Raw genomic sequence first — 23130 nt, 5'->3', positions numbered from 1 at the left:
TAATACGCGGTTAATGCCTATACTTATAGTGGATAGTCAATAACATTATTATTAATCATTGGTGGGAGAGTAAGCTTCCCTTTATTTATTTATTTATTTATTTATGTATTATTTCAGTCGTAAATCGGTTTGTCAGATCGATTTTTGCGCTGTGTGAACACACCCCGTGTCGCTGCGTGAACGCGCCCGCCCTATATAAGCGCGCTCCCGCGGCACTCTCTCTCTTCGCCGCTCGTACAGCTCGGACTCTCCTCACTCCTTCACACCGGGAAATAACTAAGGTGGGGCGAGAACTGGAGACGAAACCGCCGGTGCTTTAAGTGTTTATACGGGTTCTTCTGGCTGGTTTTGTTTAGGGAGTTTGAACGCAGCGGCTAATGGCTTCCGCTGCACTCAGTTAGTGTGGTTAGCTAAGCTAACTAGTTAGCGTTAGCTACATTTGAACTTGGCTGAATGTTCGAGTCTTCTGTTTAACAGCCAGAGCTGCACCAGTTAAGGTGGAGCGGCTGGTTTAGACTAGATTAATGGGAAGTTTGAGCTTCGTCTAAGTGCCACAGACTGGTTAAAACTCTTGGCTGGGATCCGCTCGTGTTTAATACTTTATCTTGTTTATCATGCTAGTTTGTTAACTAAGTTAGCTTAGCTAAACTTGTTAATCCTAGTGTGCTGGAACTCGGAAGTTCGCTCTGCAGCGAATATGGTGCAGACCGGTGTTTCTTTTAACTGACGTGTAGGATTTTTCCCTCCGTGTTGGATTGTTTAATATCAAGCAATACCTCAAGTTAAACGTCCGTATTTATTAGTGTAGACAGAATTTTTTTAGCTACCCCTCTTTCCTTTTGTGTCCCTTTGTGTTGGAGACTCGCGCCAGGACTTCTGCTGTCTAGCTCTGATCTACACCGTGTCTGTAACACGGATAAAATGGTGGGGATGACTTTGAGATCAGCGGCTGTCGCTTTTCCTCGCGGTTCTTGTCTCTAATCCCTCGGCTACCTGCGGTAAGTGCATGGGGTGGATTAAACCCATCAGTCGTGTCGGGTTTATGACTCCTGTAATGGCTTTGCTTGTCTAACTCGGCGGTTTTTGACCTTGTTAATCCTCTTGGCATCGGAAAGCTGATAGAGGCCTAAGAGCATGTGGCATTAACATGGCGGAGAGGGAGAGAGTGTTGAGGACTGCTGTTCTGACCTCCTAAAGCTCTACGGGCTTCACTTCTGTTCCCATTACAGCCCAGGCAGATATGGTTATGCTTAATATAGCTGGAGGTGAATGCATAGCTCGCTGGCTGTTCAGTCCCTTTTGAGCATATAGTTGCCTTCAATCTGCTCATGCGCCCATGCAGAGGCTATTGCTGTCACTAACAGTAGGCTAGTGGAGCATTTAGTGATTTGATTCCCTAATGAATTTAACGGTTTGGTGGCCATTTGTTTTAGAAATGAATATGATTTTTTTTTTTGGATGCTTTGCATTGGTTTTTGGTATGTCTGATGCAATTGGATGTGAACTAGCAGTATGCTAAAAATGTATATTTATTTTAACCAGCTTTTATGAATGCTCTGAGTAGTGTCTTCAAAAATCCAACTGATAGAACTAGTATGTAGTCTTGAATGATTGATTGGTTTTGTTTAAATACTCTTCTTTTTGTTTCCACAGCACCATGGCTGCCAAAACAGAACGCACCTTCATTGCCATCAAACCCGATGGAGTTCAGAGGGGACTCATGGGAGAGATCATCAAGCGCTTTGAGCAGAAGGGCTTTAGGCTGGTGGCCATGAAGTTCCTCCAGGTGCGTCTCAGCCTGCCTCTTTGGTTCCCCTCCCTTACTCCAGTCGCTCTCTTCAGTGGAGTGCTCTGGCATTGACTGGGGAAACAGCAAGCACTTCACCACACATACATTTACTGTGGTTACCCAACAGTAGAGATCCAGTGGTGGAGTGGACATGTTGAAGGTTCTGACTGTTGTAATGTAATGGCCAGTCCAAGTACCTGTAGCAAGTCCTGCAGTCCCCTTTAAAGTCTCTACAGTGGACTAGCAGGACTGAGCAGTGTCTAGTTCAGTGTTCTTTAGCAATGTTAGTCTACCGTTTTTCATTGCAAACTTTAGTATCTCACATCGGGTACAGAACATGTAGCTTAGCTCACAGGCTGCATCTGGGGTCAGTGATCAATTATTTTGTTTTGGTATATTTTCATTTTTCTCCACCAGCCTTAATGCAGTAAATGTAGTTCCATCATTTGACTAAATTTGAATAAAGCTCTGTACACTGCTGGTTACCCAATTGCTGTAAAGCAGCTTGCTGGTGTTGTATGAATAGAAAATGCTGTGCTGTTAATTTATTTAATGGCCCTTATCTGGAATGTAAACTTAACCACAGAATGAGTTCTCCTTTTGATATCAGGTGGCAGAACAAGAGTATCTAATGAATAACATAACAAAATGAATATGGAAATTTTCCAGATGCAGAAGTCCCCAGATTTAACTATTGAATCAGCATAATCCATCCCGAATGCCACATGCTGGTGATTCTGTAGTGCTAGAGTGGGTCTGGAGGGTTAAGTATAAAATTATGGGGTGGGGGGAGGAGACTTTGCTCTTAAAAACTGAATTTGGCTCTCTTGAATGATTTGAAAAACTGCAGTTCAGCTTGATTAGTGTTAGAGTTCTGATTGTATGATCTGCAGTGTGCAGCAGCCTCTCTGAGGAATTATAGGTGATTCATTAAAGCTTTCGTCTTCACTTGCACTAATGATTGCTGTGCCTGCACCTTACTATGTTTTGATCTCAAACAGGCGTCTGAGGATCTGTTGAAGCAGCACTACATTGACCTGAAGGACAGGCCATTCTACCCTGGGCTTGTCAAGTACATGAGCTCTGGACCTGTTCTTGCTATGGTAACGGCTTCCATAATTACACAGCAACACATGCAGTCTTAGCATCGAGAGTACAGACTAGTCAGGTGTTGTCCCCCTACACCCCTTTTACCTTGTTTGTTCATATCCACCCTTTTTGGTTGTAGGTGTGGGAGGGACTGAATGTAGTGAAGACTGGCAGAGTGATGCTGGGTGAGACTAACCCTGCTGACTCCAAACCTGGCACCATCAGAGGAGATCTCTGCATTGAAGTTGGCAGGTAAGCATTTATTCTCCACACCAGAGGTCTTTAAATATGGACTGCATTTTGCAAATATGTAAGCATTTTTAAGGCTCTTTGCAAATAAGATTGTTCACAAGGGTAAGTCTGTCTGATTTCTGGACATAGTTTCCCTAGGAAATCAGTAAGACTAGTTGATTGTTTGCTGCAAAGAGTAGGATGTTATGGAGCTAAATTGGTGTAGGATTCTTTTTTTTTTTTTTTTTTTTTTTTTTTTTTTTTTTTTTTTTTTTTGGAACAGTAATCTGAGGCACTCAACAGGCTGAAGTCAAGTATAGTGACTGCTTGTCATTTGTCATAACCCACCAGAGATTTTTCATTAATTGGAACAGGGGAAATTATTATACTGGGATCCAGATTTAAAAACAAAGGTGTAGAGCTGACCTGAGACAAACCCTTAATCCAACAAAGACTGACAGGTTTCTTGTTCAGTTTGACACTTAACCGTTTTAAGATGTAAATCAATGATTGATTCTTTTTTTTTTTTTTTTTTAGGAACATCATCCATGGCAGTGATTCTGTGGACAGCGCCAATAAAGAGATCAGCCTGTGGTTTAAGCCTGAGGAGTTGGTGTCCTTCAAGAGCTGTGCCCATGAATGGATCTATGAGTAAATCCGTCCTTAAACTGTAGCTGTCCCTCCTCTAACCCTCGTTTCTGGACCACTTATCATCGAAATGCTGTACGCCTGGAATTTGTATTGACCTGTCTTCTATGACTGTGGAGCACTTAATAAAACTATAAAATCTCTGATTTGTGTGAATTCCCTTGCTGCAGCCCTTTCCTTAACTTTTAATACATTTGTTGTCTTCAGGGCTTCTAGCTGAGGATAACTTGTTTAATCTTTACACCATGTGATTTAGATGTGTCATCAAAGCAACTTGTATCTTATCTTTTTGCATTGCTAAACTACTGGGACGTTTAGTCTAATCTTAATGGAGAACTGGTTGTGGTGTATGGTGCTATTTGTGACTGGGCAAAACTGGTATGCTTAATTAGCAGATAGAAATGTTTTTATTTATTTTTTATAAATAATCAGATCAGCTTTGGCTATCCTTATGGTTTACATTTATAAATGTAAGTGACCTGTATCTGTACCCATCTGTCCCTGAAACTCTTCTCATATGCACATTTGTGTCTAAACATTGCCTTCCAAGTCATATTTTGATAGATATATCTATATTAGCAGCTCATATGTGGAGCATCTTTTGCTTGAGTGGAGAGCAAATGGCTCATCTGAAGTACATGCTTAGGTCCAAGAGGTGGAAAAAGGCCAGGTGGCTTGCTTTTGCAGTTTTCAGCTATAGCTACAGAGCTGCACAAAGAGATGTGGGTACAAGAGAGGCACTCACCGCATGTGTAAACCCAAAAAGACACATGAATTCAAATTTGTTCACCTTATGTCACATGTCTGGATTGTGTATCTGATTTAGGACCACACATGAAAGGGACTCAAATTTGCTTTTAAAAAAATCTGATTTGGCATGTTCACACAGCTGTGAAAAATCAGATCTGAACCATATTGAGCAGAAAAACTCACTTTAGCCTGGTAATGTAAATGTATTCTTAGATTCTTTACTTGCCTTCTGATTTGTCTCTTTTTATTGGTGTCTTTAAACAAAGGTGTAAGGCAAAGATTATGTGCACAGTCATATCTGAACTGTTTAAAAGTTGTAGGTGACTTGTAGCACTCTGGACTGGATTCCTTTCAGCATATTTAACCTGATCCTGAATGTTACAAGTGAATTGCAATGTGTGAGCACAATGTTCAGTTTAGGCCAAAATGCAAATAATCTAATCTTTATCCTACATAACTACATGTACGTCAACTTGCGTGAAACTCCTTCATTTGGACAGTGGCACAACATATGAATTGTGTATATAACATGTCCACGAGAAAATGTTAGTCTGTTGGCAGTCCCCTGATGTAGACTAGAGTGAAAAACAGGGTACCATCTAACACTAAACAGACCATTAAGCAGGTTTTTATAGCCTAATATACGATAAGTTGATTTGTCAAGGTCTTTGTACTACTAAAATGATTATTTTTAAGCCTTCACTTCAATTTTACCCGTGTAAAGATGATTTAGTGTGCTTAAACTAGAAACACAATGTTTCTCATATTTAACTACCAGGGCCGCTGCTAAGGTTTTGGAGGCCCTAAGCATAACTGGTCAGGGAGGCCCCTGATTATTTATTTGACTGGAAAATGTCACATCTGGCAACAACCAACAGAGCAAACCGAGCCGTGCCATTTCAGGCAATAGGGGTGGGGGCATTATATTATGCACAAAAATAATAACGTGCCGCTTTTAAGTAGTAGAGTAGGTGCCCCATGCAATGTTTAAAGACAAAAAAGATGATCGTATCATAAATAATTCACATTGGGTTTTAAATTTAATAATGTCATAATTTCAACACATTTCATTCTCAGTCAATTTGGCTCCCTGCAACTGCAAAATGGTTGAGGCCTAACGCTGGCTGCGTTGTCTGCGTATGCAGAGCGGCGGCCCTGTTAAGTACTCTAATACCAGGATTCATAGGCGTAGGAACCGGGGGGGATGGGTGGGACATGTCCCACCCAATATTAGAAACAGGTGGATTTGTCCCCCCCAAAAATGATGATGATGAGGAGACAGACCGGACCAATCACGGAGCCGGTTCAGGTATTAAGTCACGCCTCTCAGTAGAAACAGCCAATCAGCTTGCTGGTTTTGCAGCGCGCGGAGCAGAGGCAGTTTGCTGTTGGGGAAGCCCCGCCCCCTCGCTGTGAGATTTAGCAGCGGGATCGGGACGCAGCAGCTTCATCTGATTTTAAAACAGATCTGGATATACGGAGATTTTTCTAAAAGAAAGGTAACGATAGGCTAACCACTTCAACTGTGATGATATGTTTCTGATAGCTGGTTAAAAATACACGTCTCTGAATCAGCACACAGTTTAAACCCACTGTGATTAATAAACTGCAGCTGTGTTAGTGTGTAAGCTTATCTTTGGAATTAGCTAGATTGGGAGTCAGGGTTAAAGGAAAAAAATAAAATATATATGTAATGTTTCCCTGTACCTGATCAGCTAATCACTTTACTTTTCAAACTGTTTATTCATTTAGGATTACAGGACTTACTGTGAGCTATAATGAACGAAAATTGATTTAACTAACTAGTTATCTAGAAGCTGGATGTAGATGATCGCCAGAATTTCGTACAGTACTTTAAGTTGGTAGTTTAAAGCAGTTACTTAACCCCGATCACTGCCCTAAACTAGTGTTTTCCACCTGATCAGCTAATAAACAGTCATTTACTGAGTTTACCTGTTAAAATCCTTTAGCCCCCTATGGAGCCTAAATTGATCATGTATATCCACCAGAGGAAGCTCTAGAATATGCAGAACAGTTTTAATATGCAGTAGAATATATAAGAACTGGGTTGAGAAACACTGCTGTAACGTGACTTCTGTTCATTTGTATTTCACAGTAAGACCACTTATCCTGACGTTTATAAAAGTCTCTATGAAACGTAAAGTTACATTCTTTTACATAAAAGGACACCATCTTAAGAAGAGCTCTCAGTAGAAAAAAATAAAAGTGCAGGAGAAAATGTAAATATACAACAGAATTGACATGCCAATACATAATAATAATATTAATAATAATAATAATAATAATAATAATAATAATAATAATAACAATAATAATAATCTGTTATATTATTTTAAATATTAGGTGATAACTCAGACATTGCTTGCATAATTCTTCTAATAACAGTAGCTGTAATGTGGAGTAACATGTTTAGGTTTTAAAATCACCATATAATAATAATAATTTACTTTTAATTAAAAGTAATTTCCACAAATGTTGTTCTAGGAAACTATTGGGTGGGTTTGGGTTCATATTGGCAAATGTGTCCCCCCCAATATCAAGCCCGCTCCTACGCCCTTGCCAGGATTATTATCAATTTGGTGATTGTTTTAAATGGAGCGAGCTTAAAATAAATTTTACTTAGTGAAACCACATTTTGGCAGCCTGATCAAAATACTCTGGGGCCTTCAGAGCAAAGGGTTAAGATTTGTCTGGACCTCACATCCTCCTCGCCTAAAAAAAAAGACTGTGGATAGATCTTAAAGCTGAACAATCCAAGACAACCCAAGAATATCTCAAAACTAGACATCTTCTGCAAAGAAGAGTGGGCTGTTAAACTTATGATTTCTGCTAAAAGGCAAAGACTATAGGAAATGTTATTTGTTAATGTATAAAAATATTCTGCAAATTTGCAGACAAATTAGTTTAAAATATTAGCAATATTTTACCTACAACTTTTTGTGCGTGTCTAAATATTGTGGGGAATAGTTTACCAAGGAACTTCACACATACACAGAAAAAATGTAAGATTTATTTAAAAAAAAAAAAAAACTGACATTCATATTTCTCTTCCCAAACATATATACATATATATGTATATTTATATTGTTTTATACATTTTTCTTATAGCTTAGTAAACCTCATGTGGACAGAACATTAATCATGTGAAGGCAAGAAAATAAAAATATATTTCAACACTAAAAATGTAAAAATGCTGTCCTCTTGGTAAGTGCCATGCAGAAAAAGACAATGTTTTAAATTAGTCTTAGAAATCTCCATATCATATCGCAAATACAAGAATACACAGAAGAGAAACTAGTTTCTCCACCATGATCACAGTTTCAGAAAAGTCACTCTAACTCTTTTCCGTTTTGTTACACAAGAAATATCAAATACGATTAGCACCAGAGTACAGTGTGATGGGCTTTTCACAAGAACAACTAAAACATTACACACGCATACACTCGCACACATACACAGCTGCCCATCCCTTAAAAAGCAGATTTAGGGGAGTAAATCTATGCCAGGACAACGCGAATACAGTTACTGGCATTTAACATTAATGACTGAGAGCCTATTAGTTGTAAATTCCTAAATATCTTAATATCTTATATATCCAGATAGACAATGCTGACCTAACTAAGTAAGTATCTAATATATCAATATATTATATATTCAGATAGACCATGCTAACCTAACTAAGTACATATCTTAATATCTAATATATCAATATCCTATATATCCAGATAGATCATGCTAACCTAACTAATTAAATATCTTAATATATATATATATATATATATATATATATATATATATATATATATCCAGGTAGACCATGCTAACCTAACTAGCTAGGTAAATAAAGCTTAACTCTATTTATTTCAGAAAGAACTTTAAACACTAACAAGAGATAAATGCTTAATAAATACAGACTACTGTGGAAACTAAGTACTAAGTAGTACTGCAGAATTTAGCTAAATGATAGCTACCTATTGCTCAGGTAGCTAACGCTAACTAGCTATCTTACTGTTTGTCTAAGTAACTACTAATTTAACAGAGATATGATTTAAGGATGACCAATATTTATTTTATATATGTTTATATATGTTTATATATGTTTGATTAAGGATATAGGCTATATTGTCAACAGTTGGGAAAAACACTTTCCAATGCATGTGTAATTTAAGATAGCATAATTAGTTCTGTTTAATAGTAGTGCATCTCAAAAGAAATGTTTAATATTGTTTAATTAACAGTCATCTTTTGTATTAATTATGCTTACAGTGACACATCTAACAATTTATATTTTAAGTTTTAAATGAAATATTTTAGGGATTTATTATTTCTGTTTTTTTTCATGAGCTTTTAGAAAAGTAAAACAAAAACAGTTTTGGGATATGTCTCTTTATATGTAGTGATTATAAAATTTGACAGATTTTTTTTTATTAAACTATGATAGAAAAAAAATCCTTATATTCAGGTTTTCTGAGATGCACTAGTAATAGTGTGCCAAAACAAACCCAATAAATATAAGTGTGTGTTATTGTTTGTTTTATATAAATATAAAATAAGTAAATAATGAATACAAAATATAACAACTTTAATACAATCATCTTTCTTGTCTTCATTTTATATTAAATAATAATAATAATAAAATGTAGGTTATGTTTTCAAAATGTTTAATTGTATTCATGTATTAAATGCAATCATGTCTCAATTTTCTTATTCTCTTCCTGCTTTTGTATTCCCCAGGGTTCATTCTTCCAAACTACACAAGTAAACCCCATTTTATGTAATCTGTGCTGATTCTTTGGTTTATTTACATGTGCAATGTACTATTTTCCTTTAGTTGATTTACATGTGTTCTGTACTTTGTTTTTGTGTATGTAGCCTCTCTATATTCTGATATCAGTCTTTAAAGTTATATATCTTCTCATGTTTGTTGTAAAAATAAAAATAAAAATAATAATAAAGCTGTTGCAAATAATGTGGTTCCTCTTTCTTAATGCAAATAATTCTGCATGAAATATTCAGGTGGTGACTTAAAAAATATTTGCAGATCTTTGTATCCTTTGATTGAATTATTTTTGCAGTAAACTCTAAATATATGCAAGCCAAAACTTCTCCATCTTCTTTTGAACCTAAAATTTTACTTGTAGCGACTGCATTTGCACAGTGCCATGAAATTAATATTAATTAACATACAAATTTAGCCTATAAAAACTCTCTTATGGATTACAATATTGGATTCACACAGAATAACATAAGCCTTAAATAAGTCAATATATGGTCACAATAATCCTCAATGAATTATCTATGTATAATGAAAAAAAAAATATATATATATATATATATATATATATATATATATATATATATATATATATATATATATATATATATATATATATATATAATTTCATTATACATAGATAATTAATTGAGGATTATTTATATATTATTATTAGTGCCCCAAAATCGCAATTCTGTCTCTGGCTGCGTCCAGAAACCCCAAAAGTGTCTCCTTTTTCCTACCGATCCTCCTCCTCTCCTCCGTGACCCGGAAACTGATTTCGTGACGCCATCTTGCCGCCTGTCCGAATACCGTAGGAGACGAAAGAAGCCGCTTAAAATTCTCCTGTAGTAGGCTTCCATTGGAGGATACATCAGTGTATCCTACTCCGGAAGACTTTTAAGGATTTTCCAATGACATCACTGCATCCACGCCCACAGAGCACGCGAAAAGCAGTGCGAGGAGCAGGCAACGCCCAAATATACGTCATAAACATATTAATTAACTAGGTTCCTTATCTAATTATACAGCCAGTAAAGCACTAATATATGTTTTTGTTTAGATAAGCTGTATGCTCAGTAAAACTTTATTAATGTTCCCATATTTGTAACATGATATATATATATCTCACTGGCCAGAGATGCGGCCAAAATGCCTGGGAGTAAGCAGGATTTTATTGGAATATCTGAATATTTAGCTGTGTGACAGTAATGTTCCATTGATGCTGTTTCATCTAATATTTTTTCACTTCAACATGTATGCAAAATATATGTATTATTATATTTATTATTTATTAAGATTTGTTATTTGTTTTATTACATTCAATTAAATCATATTTTACTATTAAAATAATTTAATATTTACATATGCAACCTTCATCAATGGCTAATCAGGCTGCACTTTGAAGCTTGATCTCTAGAATTTGGAATTGTGTTTATTGATCTATCGTTTTTATTTTTGTATGGAGCTTTATTCAGAAGCTGTGATTGGCTGGGCAGTATCCGGCATGTGCTAAAAGTGAGCGTTGTGATTGGCTCAGTTCATCGGTAGTCAACATCCTATCTAAAAGGGATCAGCTGTCCCATTTCCCCAATTACAGCTCCTTCCCTCCATTCCTCCTCCTCCTCTCCTCTCCTCGATTCCTCCACCTTCTTCCGGGGTAGGAGAGGAGGAGTAGGAAAGGAGGAGTAGGAGAGGAGGAGTAACAAAAGTTTCTGGACGCAGCCTGTAGGCTTGTTCGTATGGAACGCCAAAAGGCCCAAAAAACGCCTGGACCAGACGCCTTTTATAGAAAAGAACGGCGTAAAATACGCCGTTCTGTGTGGGTTTTACGCCGTAATATACGCCGTATGATTTCAAGACGCCGTAATATACGCCGTATGATTTCACGACGGCGTTAAAAACGCTGCTAAAAGCACAGAAAACGCCGTTTCCCCCGGCGTTTTTCGACCCTTTTGGCGCGCCGTACAGAGCGCCGTCTCAGTGCAATAAGACGGCGTAAAAAGCGGCGTTTTAGTGTCTCTCTTGACGCCGTAAAAAGCGGCGTAAAAAGCGGCGTTTAATAATAAGATAATGAGCTCCACCTTCCAGTTTTGAAAGCCAATACATTTAAACTCTGTTCAGCCAGGGGCGCAGATGGAAATTTTGAACTGGGGTGGACCAAGCTGTAAAATCATATATATATATATATATATATATATATATATATATATATATATATATATATATATATATATATATATATATATATATATGCTGCAATAAACTTTAGAATATTGTTATTGTTATATGTTATTGTTTTTTGTTTCTTCATTGCTACAGCCTAGGCAAGACCAGGAAGACAATGTTAACATTTTACATCTTATAATTTCAGTTAACAGCGACTGCTTACTAAAATAACGGTACGTGTCCACTGGCACTTTTCTTAAACGCAGGTCGCTGTGCCGGATCTCTTGGCTCGCCGCGTGTGGGCGTGTCCGTAACGTTTTTGAATTCAAATGAAGCAACAGATGTAGTCAATCATAAGTTTAATATTTTTACCTTTTTAGTAAACTTCACTGTGATCTATAGTTGTATAAATCCATATTCCGCCATTTTAAGCCTCTCTTCTGTGTTTAAAAGGCGCCTGTTCTGTGTGTGTGAGGCTCGTCTGTGTGTGGTGTGGCAGCCTGCTGTTCCATGATTGGCTGGACGCAGCGCGGCGGCCGGATTCATTTGAATAAAGTTGAGATCTGTTCAACTTTCCTGCCGGAGGGCGGGGCTGCGCTCAACGCAACGCAACCCAGTATGCACCGCGGCATGCGGCGGCTCTCTCCATTGAAATGAATGGGATGCGTCGGGGCTTAAGTGCCAGTGGACGCGTACCGTAACATCATAATAACATCATACATAAAATCAATGGAGAGAGCCGCTGCATGCCTCGGTGCATGCCGGGTTGCGTTGCGTTTAAATCCGGCCGCCGCACTGTGTCCAGTCCAGCCAATCAGGGAAAAGCAGGCTGCGTCCAGCCAATCAGGGAAAAGCAGGCTGCGTCCAGCCAATGAGGGAAGAGCAGGCTGTGTCTTCACACACACACAAGCCTCTTACACACACACACACACACACACACACACAGAACAGGCGCCTTTCAACCACAGAAGAGAAGCTGAAAGCGGCAGAATATGGATTTATAGAGCTACAGTGAGGTTGGTAAAAAAAAAAAAAAATTAAACTTATGACTGTCTACTTCTGTTGCTTCATTTTAATTCAAAAACGAGCAAGGAGATCCAGCGCAGCGGATTGCGTTGAAAAAAAGTGCCAGTGAACACGTACTGTAAGGAGCTGGTAACTGCCTGTGTCTGTAGTCTACAGGCAGTTACCAGCTCCTTAGAACCCCTGACTTGAGAAGGTGCGTTAAATTTACATTGGAACTGGAACACGGAGCTCCGAACAATGTAACTAGGAACTGAACGCTTCCTAGTTTAAAAACGAGGGCATTGTGGAACACAGAATTCCACAAACGTACAGTTAATTAAATTAAAACCCCAACGTTTATGCTTGTAGATGCTAGATTTCGGATGAGGTCACAGTGCCATCTGCGCCCATGTGTTCAGCCAATGCTCTTACCAGGGGCGTAGCAGCAAATTCTGGGCCCTGTACACCTCTATGTTAATGGGCCCCTATCCATGCCAGTAAACAAAGGAAAGTGAGCGAAAAAAAAATCAGGATTTTCATGGGCCCCTCTCCCTACTCGGGCCCTGGGTAGTCAGGTCCACTTTTCCCCCCACTACCACGCCCATGGCTCTTACAGAGAGACTCAGTCTAAAGCAATTCACTGCAGATCCGAGCTCCTGAGCTCTTCAGACACAGTTTTTTAGACACAATTAACAATATACCATCTATAGACATTCCCGCTGGTGCTCATGCCTTTTATTAGTCTAATATTTATGCTGTATCAATGTAAAAATAAACTCTAGGTTTAGGTGAAAGCAAAATGCTGTGCAGCTCCCCACTTTTTTTTTCATCCAGACGGAAATCACATCACCTTGTCAGTATATCACACATGAAGAACCCTATTGTTGCAAAAACATCAGGGTTTCAATAAATGAATTTATTAAATTAGTTACAAATTATATTAGGAAGCTGATTCTTCTTATTTTTATTCTTATTAAAATATTATAATTATACAGTATAATTATAATATATTATATATATATTATATTATATAAAATTATATATTATAATTATATAATATTATTATTATTATTATAAGATGTAAATTATTCTTAATTTACTATGAATATTATTGTTTTGTTGTTGTTTAAGCATAATATTATTAATATTAGTTTTTATGCTTCAGCAGATCCGGTAATTTTTCTATTTCCATAAGGAAACAAGTAATGTCATTTACAGACATAGACTTACATGTTACATATTTATTATATTTATATTTATTATTATATTATATTTACTTCAGTCGCTTAGAAACATTCATTCAATTATTAATCTGGCTCTTTACTTTGGAAAATCTATTCAATATCCAAACTCATTGGCAAGCCCCACGCACATTATGAGTGTCAACTTATCTCATCATATTCTATTATTATGTAACATCAATTAGCTGATACACATACAGGCAGTACAATACACTGTATTTATTATAAACACACAAACTGACCAACAGCACCACAGCTAGCCTAACTCACTCCAGTCTAAATGCTGGACAGCCTGGATCATTAGCTTAAAAAAGCGCTGTTTCATTTTGCGTGCGTGTATGCATTTTTCTTGACGCGGCTCCGAGACAAAGTGGATCAGATCTTCCGCGCTGCGTGGGGAGATTGATTTTGTTACTAAAATTCTTTAATTGTAGTATACTTTAAGATTTGAATATTTTTAACATATTAGAGAGACACTTCTGTAAAAACAATTAAAACATCCCTAAAAAGGGGCTATAGCGACGTTCCTGTGTATAGACACCTACCTATTCACGGTTTGCGGATGTCTTATCAAGTCTTGTCATTTATTTGCCCTAAAAAAGGCCTTTAAATCTTACTGTAAATCCTTTGAATTTAACATTGTTGTTGTGTACTTTTTGCAATTTTCATATTTTCATAATTTTGTCTCTGGTGGTCTTAAAAATCATTTATTTGCACAATATATATATTTTTTATTCTTATTAATTCTATTTTCTTACTCAATGTTGTCAGTCCCTTTTAAATTGTAAATGCTCGGCTACACTGGAAATGATGTACTCCCGAGAGGAAAAAAAGGTTTATTGATTGAATGATTGAATGATCGGTAAGTTGAGCTATCCAGTGATTGAGAGTATAAATTTAGCCGTCATCCTCTCTACCAACACCTCCGTGTCCTTGAATATTCAGCTGTCGGGGTGTTTTTTTTAAGTGTTTTTTGGTTTATCACTGTATATCTTATAAACATTTACGTTTCCTTACATTTTATGATTACTAACACTCCTGTTATTTAGATCCTTCAAATAATATAAATACTGATACAGTACCTGGCCAAATATTTAAGAGCTAATAAACCAAGAAACTCTTGTAATATAGCAGAATGACCCTATTCGCTATCATTTACCAAACGTAGCCTAAAAAGAAACACACTATTAATTAATAAAATTCATGCACAAGGGGCGTCCCTACTACTATTAATTTTATTTAAAATACATTGAACAGCATAAATATTAGACTAATAAAAGCCATGAGCACCAGCGGGAATGTCTGAAGAAGGTATTGTAAATTTGTATTTAAAAACTGAAGAGCTCAGGTTCAGGAGCTCGGATCTGCAGTGAATTGCTTTAGACTGAGTCTCTCTGTAAGAGCATTGGCTGAACAGAGTTTAAATGTATTGGCTTTCAAAACTGGAAGGTGGAGCTCATTATCTTATTATTAAACGCCGCTTTTTACGCCGCTTATTACGGCGTCAAGAGAGACACTAAAACGCCGCTTTTTACGCCGTCTCATTGCACTGAGACGGCGCTCTGTACGGCGCGCCAAAAGGGTCGAAAAACGCCGTGGGAAACGGCGTCTTCTGTGCTTTTAGCGGCGTTTTTAACGCCGTCGTGAAATCATACGGCGTATATTACGGCGTCTTGAAATCATACGGCGTATATTACGGCGTAAAACCCACACAGAACGCCGTATTTTACGCCGTTCTTTTCGATAAAAGGCGTCTGGTCCAGGCGTTTTTTGGGCCTTTTGGCGTTCCATATATATCAGCCAAGGACGGCAAAAGGGCAGTTGCCCAAGCAAGCACCTCACTGACTAAAAGGCTATTGTTTTGAAGCAAAACCTATGTTTTGAAGCAAGCAATACTAGGTTAACACGTAACTGTTAATGTTTAGGTGCTTGTAATGCTTTTTAGGTTAACGTTATATATACAGTCACATTCTGTGTAGATTACATTGATGTCTAATTCAAAACATCTTAATATTTTAATACTTTAAACTTAGGCTATAAGTTAACTTGATTCACTTTCCGACTGTAATCCATCGTGTCCACGATCACTTTTTTTTAAGTGGCAGAAAACTGCGGGTCCTGAAACTGCAGGTGCTGATACGGCAGTCTCCGAGGTTGCAGCTTTACCCTTCTCCTGCAGAGAGCTTTATTTGGTTTTTTGCGCTGTGTGAACACACCCCGTGTCGCTGCGTGAACGCGCGCCCGCCCTATATAAGCGCGCTCCCGCGGCGCTCTCTCTCTTCACAGCTCGTACAGCCCCGACCCTCATCTCACTCCTTCCCACCGGGAAATAACTAAGGTAGGGCGATACCACCACCGCCGCTGCTGCTTTAAGTGTTTATATGGGTCATTCTCGCTGGGTTTGTTTAGAGAGTTTAAACACAGCGGCTAATGGCTTCTGCTGCACACAGTTAGTGTGGTTGGCTAACAGTGTTGGGAGTAACGGCGTTAAAACTAACGGCGTTACTAACGGCGTTACTTTTTTTCAGTAACGAGTAATCTAACTAATTACTATGACTGTAACTATAACGCCGTTACCATTTCCGACACCCCGTTACTGCACGTTACTTTAGCAGCTCTATGAACTTTTTTTTTTTTATTTCGCTTTGCCCTGGTTAACCCCTCCTCTGTCCGGTGAACTTGAGCTTCTGGCCGCTGTGCCTGTGGTTTGGCGTGGTGAAGTGAGGCACAATTGTGACGATTTGCGTGCTCTAATCAATTCAGTGATTGCCGTGGACAACCCAAGTTCCGAATTAAGGACGTTAAGCTCTTTTTAGCTGCTCCGGTTGTGCTGCTGCTTTCTATTTTAGAGCTTAGATTCTCTGCCCGAATCCCACCTGACCTGAGGACCGACCCGAAATCAGGCTCCTATTTTTATTTTATATAAAGCTCTGGTGTGATAATCACAATGTTGCTAAGTAACCAATTATTATTGTTCACTAAAGCGAACGAAATAGCGAAAATTGAAAGTGAAAAACATTTGTGTTAACTGAATCTAATAAAAACGGTAATTAAAAGGAAAAACATAACTATCTCGAACTGTATTTTGTGTTTATAAAACTAACTAAAACGAACTGAAATTACTGATAGAATACCCTCATTTTTGTGTTTAATTTATTTATAAGCGCTGTTGTACAGCGGAGTTGTACAGCGGGAGTTGTTGTGCCGAGCGCGCGGCACTCGTGGTCCGTTAGTTCTTGTGTAAAGCGCTCGCGCTAGCAAGCCCACCCTAAAATGAACAGAAAAAATAAAAACAAAATAAAATTAAACTATAATAAAAATGAAAACTGTAATCACGTAGCTCTGGGCGCACGTGAACGCCTCCGCGTTTGACTTGCAGCATTGTGTGTAGCTGTTCTTAAAAATCATTTAAATTAAATAATAGTTCTATGCTTCTATGTTACAGTGTTAATTAACATAATTCTGATTATATTTCGCTCATTCAATCAGCCCGAAAACAGACAGTTTATGGGGCGGATCGGGTCAGGCTCATAATGACAGTTTATGGTTCGGGCTTGGGCAGAATGTGCACGGGCTCCGGCTGGGTCGGATTTTTTGGGCACGATCTAAGCTCTATTCTCTTTTGGTGAAGCTGTTATATTAATACCATTTTAACGGGCATTAAATTGTTGTTTTTGTCCATTATTTTGTTTTATATATACATATTTCTTTTGAGTGTGGCTTGGTTTGTTAAATTTCATCCCCAGACGCGTTTTTCCGCTTTTTTCAGTATTACAAGTTTTAGTAATTTTCTTTGGTTGTGTGGAGAATTTCGTTTTATTTTTTTGAAATTCGTTAGATTATATTTTTGTCAACATTTTGGGTTTATTTTCGTTTGTTATTTTTTGTTATTTTTCTAATAATAATAGTAAATGCATAATTGATTTCCTTTTTTTGACGGGCGAATAATAAAAAGTAACGCGATAGTTACTTTTACTGGTAACTAATTACTTTTATAGTGGAGTAACTCCGTTAGTAACTCAGTTACTTTTTTGGAGAAGTAACGAGTAACTATAACTAATTACTTTTTCAAAGTAACGTGCCCAACACTGTTGGCTAACGATAGTTAGTAGTGATGGGCAGATGAAACCTCATTGGGTGTATGGCACATTTCCCAAACTGTATCGACACTGTGTTGAAACTGTGTTGCTGTATCACTTAATGGCGACATCTGCTGGACTAAGAAAGTCATTGCAAGCAACTGCGCGAGGAAATGCATCGGTCACGTGGTTTTCCTTAAAATGATACGCGGTCTGACACAGGGGATCGCCTTGTTTGCTCGGTGCATGCGCTGAGGTTCCAGTGTCGTCAGACCCATCACTACCAAACGATACAGGAAGTGTATCGGTCACGTGGTTTTCCTTAACTTGATACGCGCACCAACACGGGGTTTCGCCTTGACAGCTCGGCGCATGTGTCGAGGTTTCAGGGTCATTAGACCCATCACTATTAGTTAGCGTTAGCTACGTTTGAACTTGGCTGAATGTTCGAGTCTTCTGTTCAACAGTCAAAGCTGCACCAGTTAAGGTGGAGCGGCTTGTTTAGACTAGATTAATGGGCAGTTTAAGCTTCGTCTAAGTGCCACAGGCTGGTAAAAGCTCGTATCTGGCCCCCGCGCATGTTTAATGCTTTAGTTTATCTTGCTAGTTTGTTAACTAAGCTAAAGCTAGTTTACCCAGTGTGCTGGAACTCGGAAGTTCACTCTGCAGCGAGTAACGTTATGTTGCACACCGGCTTTTTTTTGACATGTAGGCTTTTTTTTCCCCTCCGTGTTAAATTGTTCAATATCACGCGATAGCTCAAGTTAAACGTCTGTATCTCTGTGTAGACAATTTATTAGCTATCCCCCTTTTCTTTTGTGTCCCTTTGTGTGGGAGACTCGCGCCAGGACTTCTGGTGTCTAGCTCTGATCTACACAGTGTCTGTAACGCGGATAAAACGGTGCTGATGACTTTGAGATCAGCGGCTGTCGCTTTTCTTCGCGGTTCTTGTCTCTAATCCCTCGGCTAGCTGCGTTAAGTGCACGGGGTGGATTAAACCCATCAGTCGTGTCGGGTTTAGGACTCTTGTAATGGCTTTGCTTGTCTAACACGAAGGTTTTTTGGTTTGGTAATCCTCTTGGCATCGAAAAGCTGATAGAGGCCTAAGAGCATGTGGCATTAACATGGCGGAGAGGGGGAGAGGGAGGAGGGAGTGCTGAGGACTGCTGTTCTGACCTCCTAAAGTTCTCCGGGCTGGCTTCAATTCCGTTTCCATTACAGCCCAGGTATAAATGGTTATGCTTAATATAGCTAGATGCGAATGCATGGGATTGCATATCTCGCTGGCTGTTCCCTTTTTGAGCATATGGCTGCCTTCAATCTGCTCATGCACACATGCTGACACTAACAGTAGGCTAGTCGAGCATTTAGTGAATCACGGTTCCCTAAAGAATTTAAGGGTTTGTTGCCCATTTGTTTTAGAAATGAAAATGAAATGTTTGGAATACCGGGTGCAACTGGACGTAAACTAGCACTACACTGCACACTCCCCCTTTTTTTTTTTTTTTTTTTTTTTAAACCTCTTATGTACGCTGTTTAAAGTCTTCAAAAATCCCACGAATAGAACTAGTATTGAATGAATGGTTTTGTTTAAATACTCTTCTTTTTGTGTTTTCCCACAGCACCATGGCTTCCAAAACAGAACGCACCTTCGTTGCAATCAAACCCGATGGAGTTCAGAGGGGACTCATGGGAGAGATCGTCAAGCGCTTTGAGCAGAAGGGCTTTAGGCTGGTGGCCATGAAGTTCCTCCAGGTGCGTCTCGGACTGCCTCTTTGGTTCCCCTCCCTTACTCCAGTCGCTCTCTTCGGTGGAGCGCTCTGGCATTGTCTGGGGAAACAGCAAGCACTTCACCACACACATTTACTGTGGTTACCCAACAGTAGAGATTCAGTGGTGGAGTGGACAAGCTGAAGGTTCTTACTGTTGTACTGTAAAGGCCATATGTGTACATTTTACCAAGCCCTGCAGTCCACTTTGAAGTATCTACAGTTGATTGGCAGAGTGTGTAATTCAGTCTTTAGCAATGTTAGCCTGGCATTTTTCGTTGCAAACTTCTGTATCATACATCAGGTACAGATCATGTATTTTCATAATGAAGTCATGTTTTTAATTACTTCAAGTCAAGGGTCCTCAAAATAAACCTTCAGTTGGCAGGATTTGAATAAAGCTCTGTACACTGCTGGTTACATGGAAGACCCAGTTGCTTTAAAGCAGCTTGCTGGTGTAGTATGAATAGAAAATGCTGTGCTGATAGTTTATTTAAATAGCCCTTATGTGGAATGCAAACTCCATATGAGGGGGGGGGGGGTAATTATAGGTGATTCATTAAGGCTTTGGTCCCCGCTTGCACTAATGATTGCTGTGCCTGCACTTTCCTATGTTTTGATCTCAAACAGGCATCTGAGGATCTGTTGAAGCAGCACTACATTGACCTGAAGGACTTGCCATTCTACGCTGGACTTGTCAAGTACATGAGCTCTGGACCTGTTCTAGCCATGGTAACAGCTTCCAAATTTGTGCAACACATGCAACCTTGGCAATGAGAGAGTACTGACTAGTCAAGTGTCGTTGTCACCCCCACCCCCTTCTCCCCGCACACCCTTCTCCCTCGCTTGATTAAGCTGTAAAGTTACTGTCAGTTAAGCTTTTTAGGTCAACATTTCCTATGTAACAGGATTTGATTGTTACCGTGTTTGTTCATATCTACCTTTTGGTTGTAGGTGTGGGAAGGAGCGAATGTAGTGAAGACTGGCAGAGTGATGCTGGGTGAGACTAACCCCGCTGACTCCAAACCTGGCACCATCAGAGGAGATCTCTGCATTGACATTGGAAGGTAAGCATTCATTCTCAACACCAGAGGTCTTCAAATATGGACTTTAAAGCTCTTTGCAAATAAGATTGTTCACTAGGGTGAGTGTGTCTGGTTTCTGGACATGGTTTCCCTAGGAAACCAGAAGGACAAGTGCAGGGCCGCTGCTAAGGTTTTGGAGGCCCTAAGCATAACTGGTCAGGGAGGCCCCTGATTATTTATTTGACTGGAAAATGTCACATCTGGCAACAACCAACAGAGCAAACCGAGCCGTGCCATTTCAGGCAATAGGGGTGGGGGCATTATATTATGCACAAAAATAATAACGTGCCGCTTTTAAGTAGTAGAGTAGGTGCCCCATGCAATGTTTAAAGACAAAAAAGATGATCGTATCATAAATAATTCACATTGGGTTTTAAATTTAATAATGTCATAATTTCAACACATTTCATTCTCAGTCAATTTGGCTCCCTGCAACTGCAAAATGGTTGAGGCCTAACGCTGGCTGCGTTGTCTGCGTATGCAGAGCGGCGGCCCTGGACAAGTGTATTGTTTGCTGCAAGGAGTAGGATGTATGTGCAGCAGAGATGGGCTGCTGAGTTGGTATAGGATCCTTTTTTGTGCAGTTGAGAGTTCCAAGTGAGCAGGTTCAGTCTGAGGCTCTCAACAGGTTAGTCAAGTATAGTGACTGTCATTTGTCATAACCCACCAGTGATTATAATCTGAACTGGATTAAAGAATTTTTTTTTAATTGGAACGGGGAAGTTATTATACTGGGGTCCATATTTGAAAACAAAGTAGAGCTGACCTGAGACCAAACCCCTAATCCAATAAAGGTTAACAGGTTTCTTGTTCAGCTAAACAATAGCTTTGACACTTCACTGTTTTAAGATGAGTCAATGATTAATGCTTGTGTTTTTAGGAACCTCATCCATGGCAGTGATTCTGTGGCTAGTGCCAATAAGGAGATCAACCTGTGGTTTAAGCCAGAGGAGATGGTGTCCTTCAAGTGCTGTGCCCATGAATACATCTATGAGTAAATCTGTCCTTAAACTGTAGCTGTCCCTCCTCTAAGCCTCGTTTCAAGACCACTTATCATCGAAATGCTGTACACCTGGAATTTGTGTTGACCTGTCTTATGACTGTGGCGCTCTTAATAAAACTATTAAATCTCAGCTGTTTGTGTTGATTGCCTTGCTGCAGCACTTTGCTTAACTTTTAATACATATCATTGTCTTCAGGGCTTCTGACTGAGGATAACTTGTTTAATTTTTACCCGATGTCATTTGGATGCGTCGTCAAAGCAACTTGCATCTTTTTGGATTGCTATGCTACTGGGAAGTTCAGTCCAATCTTTATGGACCATATATTTGCTTTTCAATTGGTTGTATTTTCATACATTGGGTGTATGGTGCTATATTTGTGACTGGACTAAACTGGTATGCTTAATTAGCAGATAGAAATTGAGCTTTTCATAGACTTGAACTATGTTCACATTACAAGCTACATTGCTCAATATTTAATTTTTTTTTTATGTGCCGATCAGCTTTGGCTATCCTTATGGTTTACATTCACAAATGTAAGTAACCTGTATGTAATGTGAACAAATCTGGCCCTGAAACGCCTCACCTGCACATTGTGCACATGGTGCCTTCAACAAAGTCATATTTTGATATCTCTATATAGCTTTACAAAGCAGCTCATGTGCAGCATTTGTTTTTGCTTGCGTGAAGAGCAAATAGCTCGTCTGAAGTACATGCTCAGGTTGAGAAAGTGGAAAAAGGTCAGGTAGCTTGCTTTTGCTGTTTACAGCTAAACCTACAGAGCTGCACCAAGAGACGTGAGTACAAGAGAAGCACATACCACATGTGTAAAAGCAAAAAGATGCCTGAATTCCAATCTGACTGTTTGATCATGTTGCATGTCCATGGATTGGATGGGTATGATTTAGGACCACGTATAAAAGTGACTGAAATCTGATAAAAGAAATCTAATTTGGCACATTCACACAACAATGAAGAAAAAATCTGAGCCATATGGAGCAAAAACAAATTGGTTTGAGTCCCTTCAGCCTGGTAATGTGAATGTAGTCATAGATTTAGATTTTTGACTTGCCTTCTGATTTGTCAACTTTTTTTTTTTTTTAATGATTCCTTAAAATAAAGGTGTAAGGCCAGTGATAAAGTGCACACTCATATCTGAACTATTTAAGCATTTTAAAAGTGGTAGCTGACTTGTAGCCCTCTGGACTGGATTCCTTTAAGCAACTTTAACCTGATCCTGAATGTTACAAGTGAATTGGAATGTGTGAGCCAAAATGCAAATTATATATATATTTTTATCCTAAATAACTACATCTACTTCAATGTGTGTGAAACTTTAATTTGGACAGTGGCACATAACATATGGCTTGTGTATATAACATGTCTACAATGATGTTGACTGGTGTGAAAAAACATGGTCACATCTAACTTCAAACAGACCATTAAGCGGGTTTTTATAGCCTAATGTACCATAAGTTG

General features: G+C 38.8%; 2 protein-coding genes and 2 non-coding genes across 7 annotated transcripts; all 4 read left to right on the top strand.

Annotated features, from left to right (window-relative positions):
• The first annotated feature begins 142 nt into the window (after positions 1 to 142).
• On the top strand, positions 143 to 3900 carry LOC103034272 (nucleoside diphosphate kinase A2). 2 transcript variants are annotated; one of them, XM_007230763.3, is made up of 5 exons: positions 143 to 281; positions 1654 to 1786; positions 2791 to 2892; positions 3018 to 3130; positions 3647 to 3900. In XM_007230763.3, exons 2-5 carry the CDS (start codon positions 1658 to 1660, stop codon positions 3762 to 3764), a joined length of 462 nt encoding a protein of 153 aa, XP_007230825.3. In that variant the 5' UTR covers positions 143 to 281; positions 1654 to 1657; the 3' UTR covers positions 3765 to 3900. The 2 variants fall into 2 exon arrangements, with proteins under 2 accessions (XP_007230825.3, XP_022538761.2); XM_022683040.2 differs by lacking the exon at positions 143 to 281 and adding an exon at positions 678 to 998.
• On the top strand, positions 191 to 21783 carry LOC103034806 (nucleoside diphosphate kinase A2). 3 transcript variants are annotated; one of them, XM_049476365.1, is made up of 5 exons: positions 191 to 281; positions 19419 to 19551; positions 20196 to 20297; positions 20520 to 20632; positions 21531 to 21783. In XM_049476365.1, exons 2-5 carry the CDS (start codon positions 19423 to 19425, stop codon positions 21646 to 21648), a joined length of 462 nt encoding a protein of 153 aa, XP_049332322.1. In that variant the 5' UTR covers positions 191 to 281; positions 19419 to 19422; the 3' UTR covers positions 21649 to 21783. The 3 variants fall into 3 exon arrangements, with proteins under 3 accessions (XP_049332322.1, XP_022538760.2, XP_007230827.3); XM_022683039.2 differs by lacking the exon at positions 191 to 281 and adding an exon at positions 15906 to 16055; XM_007230765.4 differs by lacking the exon at positions 191 to 281 and adding an exon at positions 18225 to 18283.
• LOC125799547 (small nucleolar RNA SNORA49) lies at positions 1810 to 1943 on the top strand. The gene has a single exon (XR_007438529.1). It is a non-coding gene; the product is annotated as a small nucleolar RNA SNORA49 (small nucleolar RNA).
• On the top strand, positions 19575 to 19706 carry LOC125799545 (small nucleolar RNA SNORA49). The gene has a single exon (XR_007438527.1). It is a non-coding gene; the product is annotated as a small nucleolar RNA SNORA49 (small nucleolar RNA).
• Positions 21784 to 23130: the final 1347 nt, after the last annotated feature.

Source organism: Astyanax mexicanus, chromosome 3 (genome assembly GCF_023375975.1).
Source record: "Astyanax mexicanus isolate ESR-SI-001 chromosome 3, AstMex3_surface, whole genome shotgun sequence".
Classification (NCBI taxonomy): domain Eukaryota; kingdom Metazoa; phylum Chordata; class Actinopteri; order Characiformes; family Acestrorhamphidae; genus Astyanax; species Astyanax mexicanus.
This window is presented reverse-complemented; position numbering and strand designations above follow the sequence as displayed.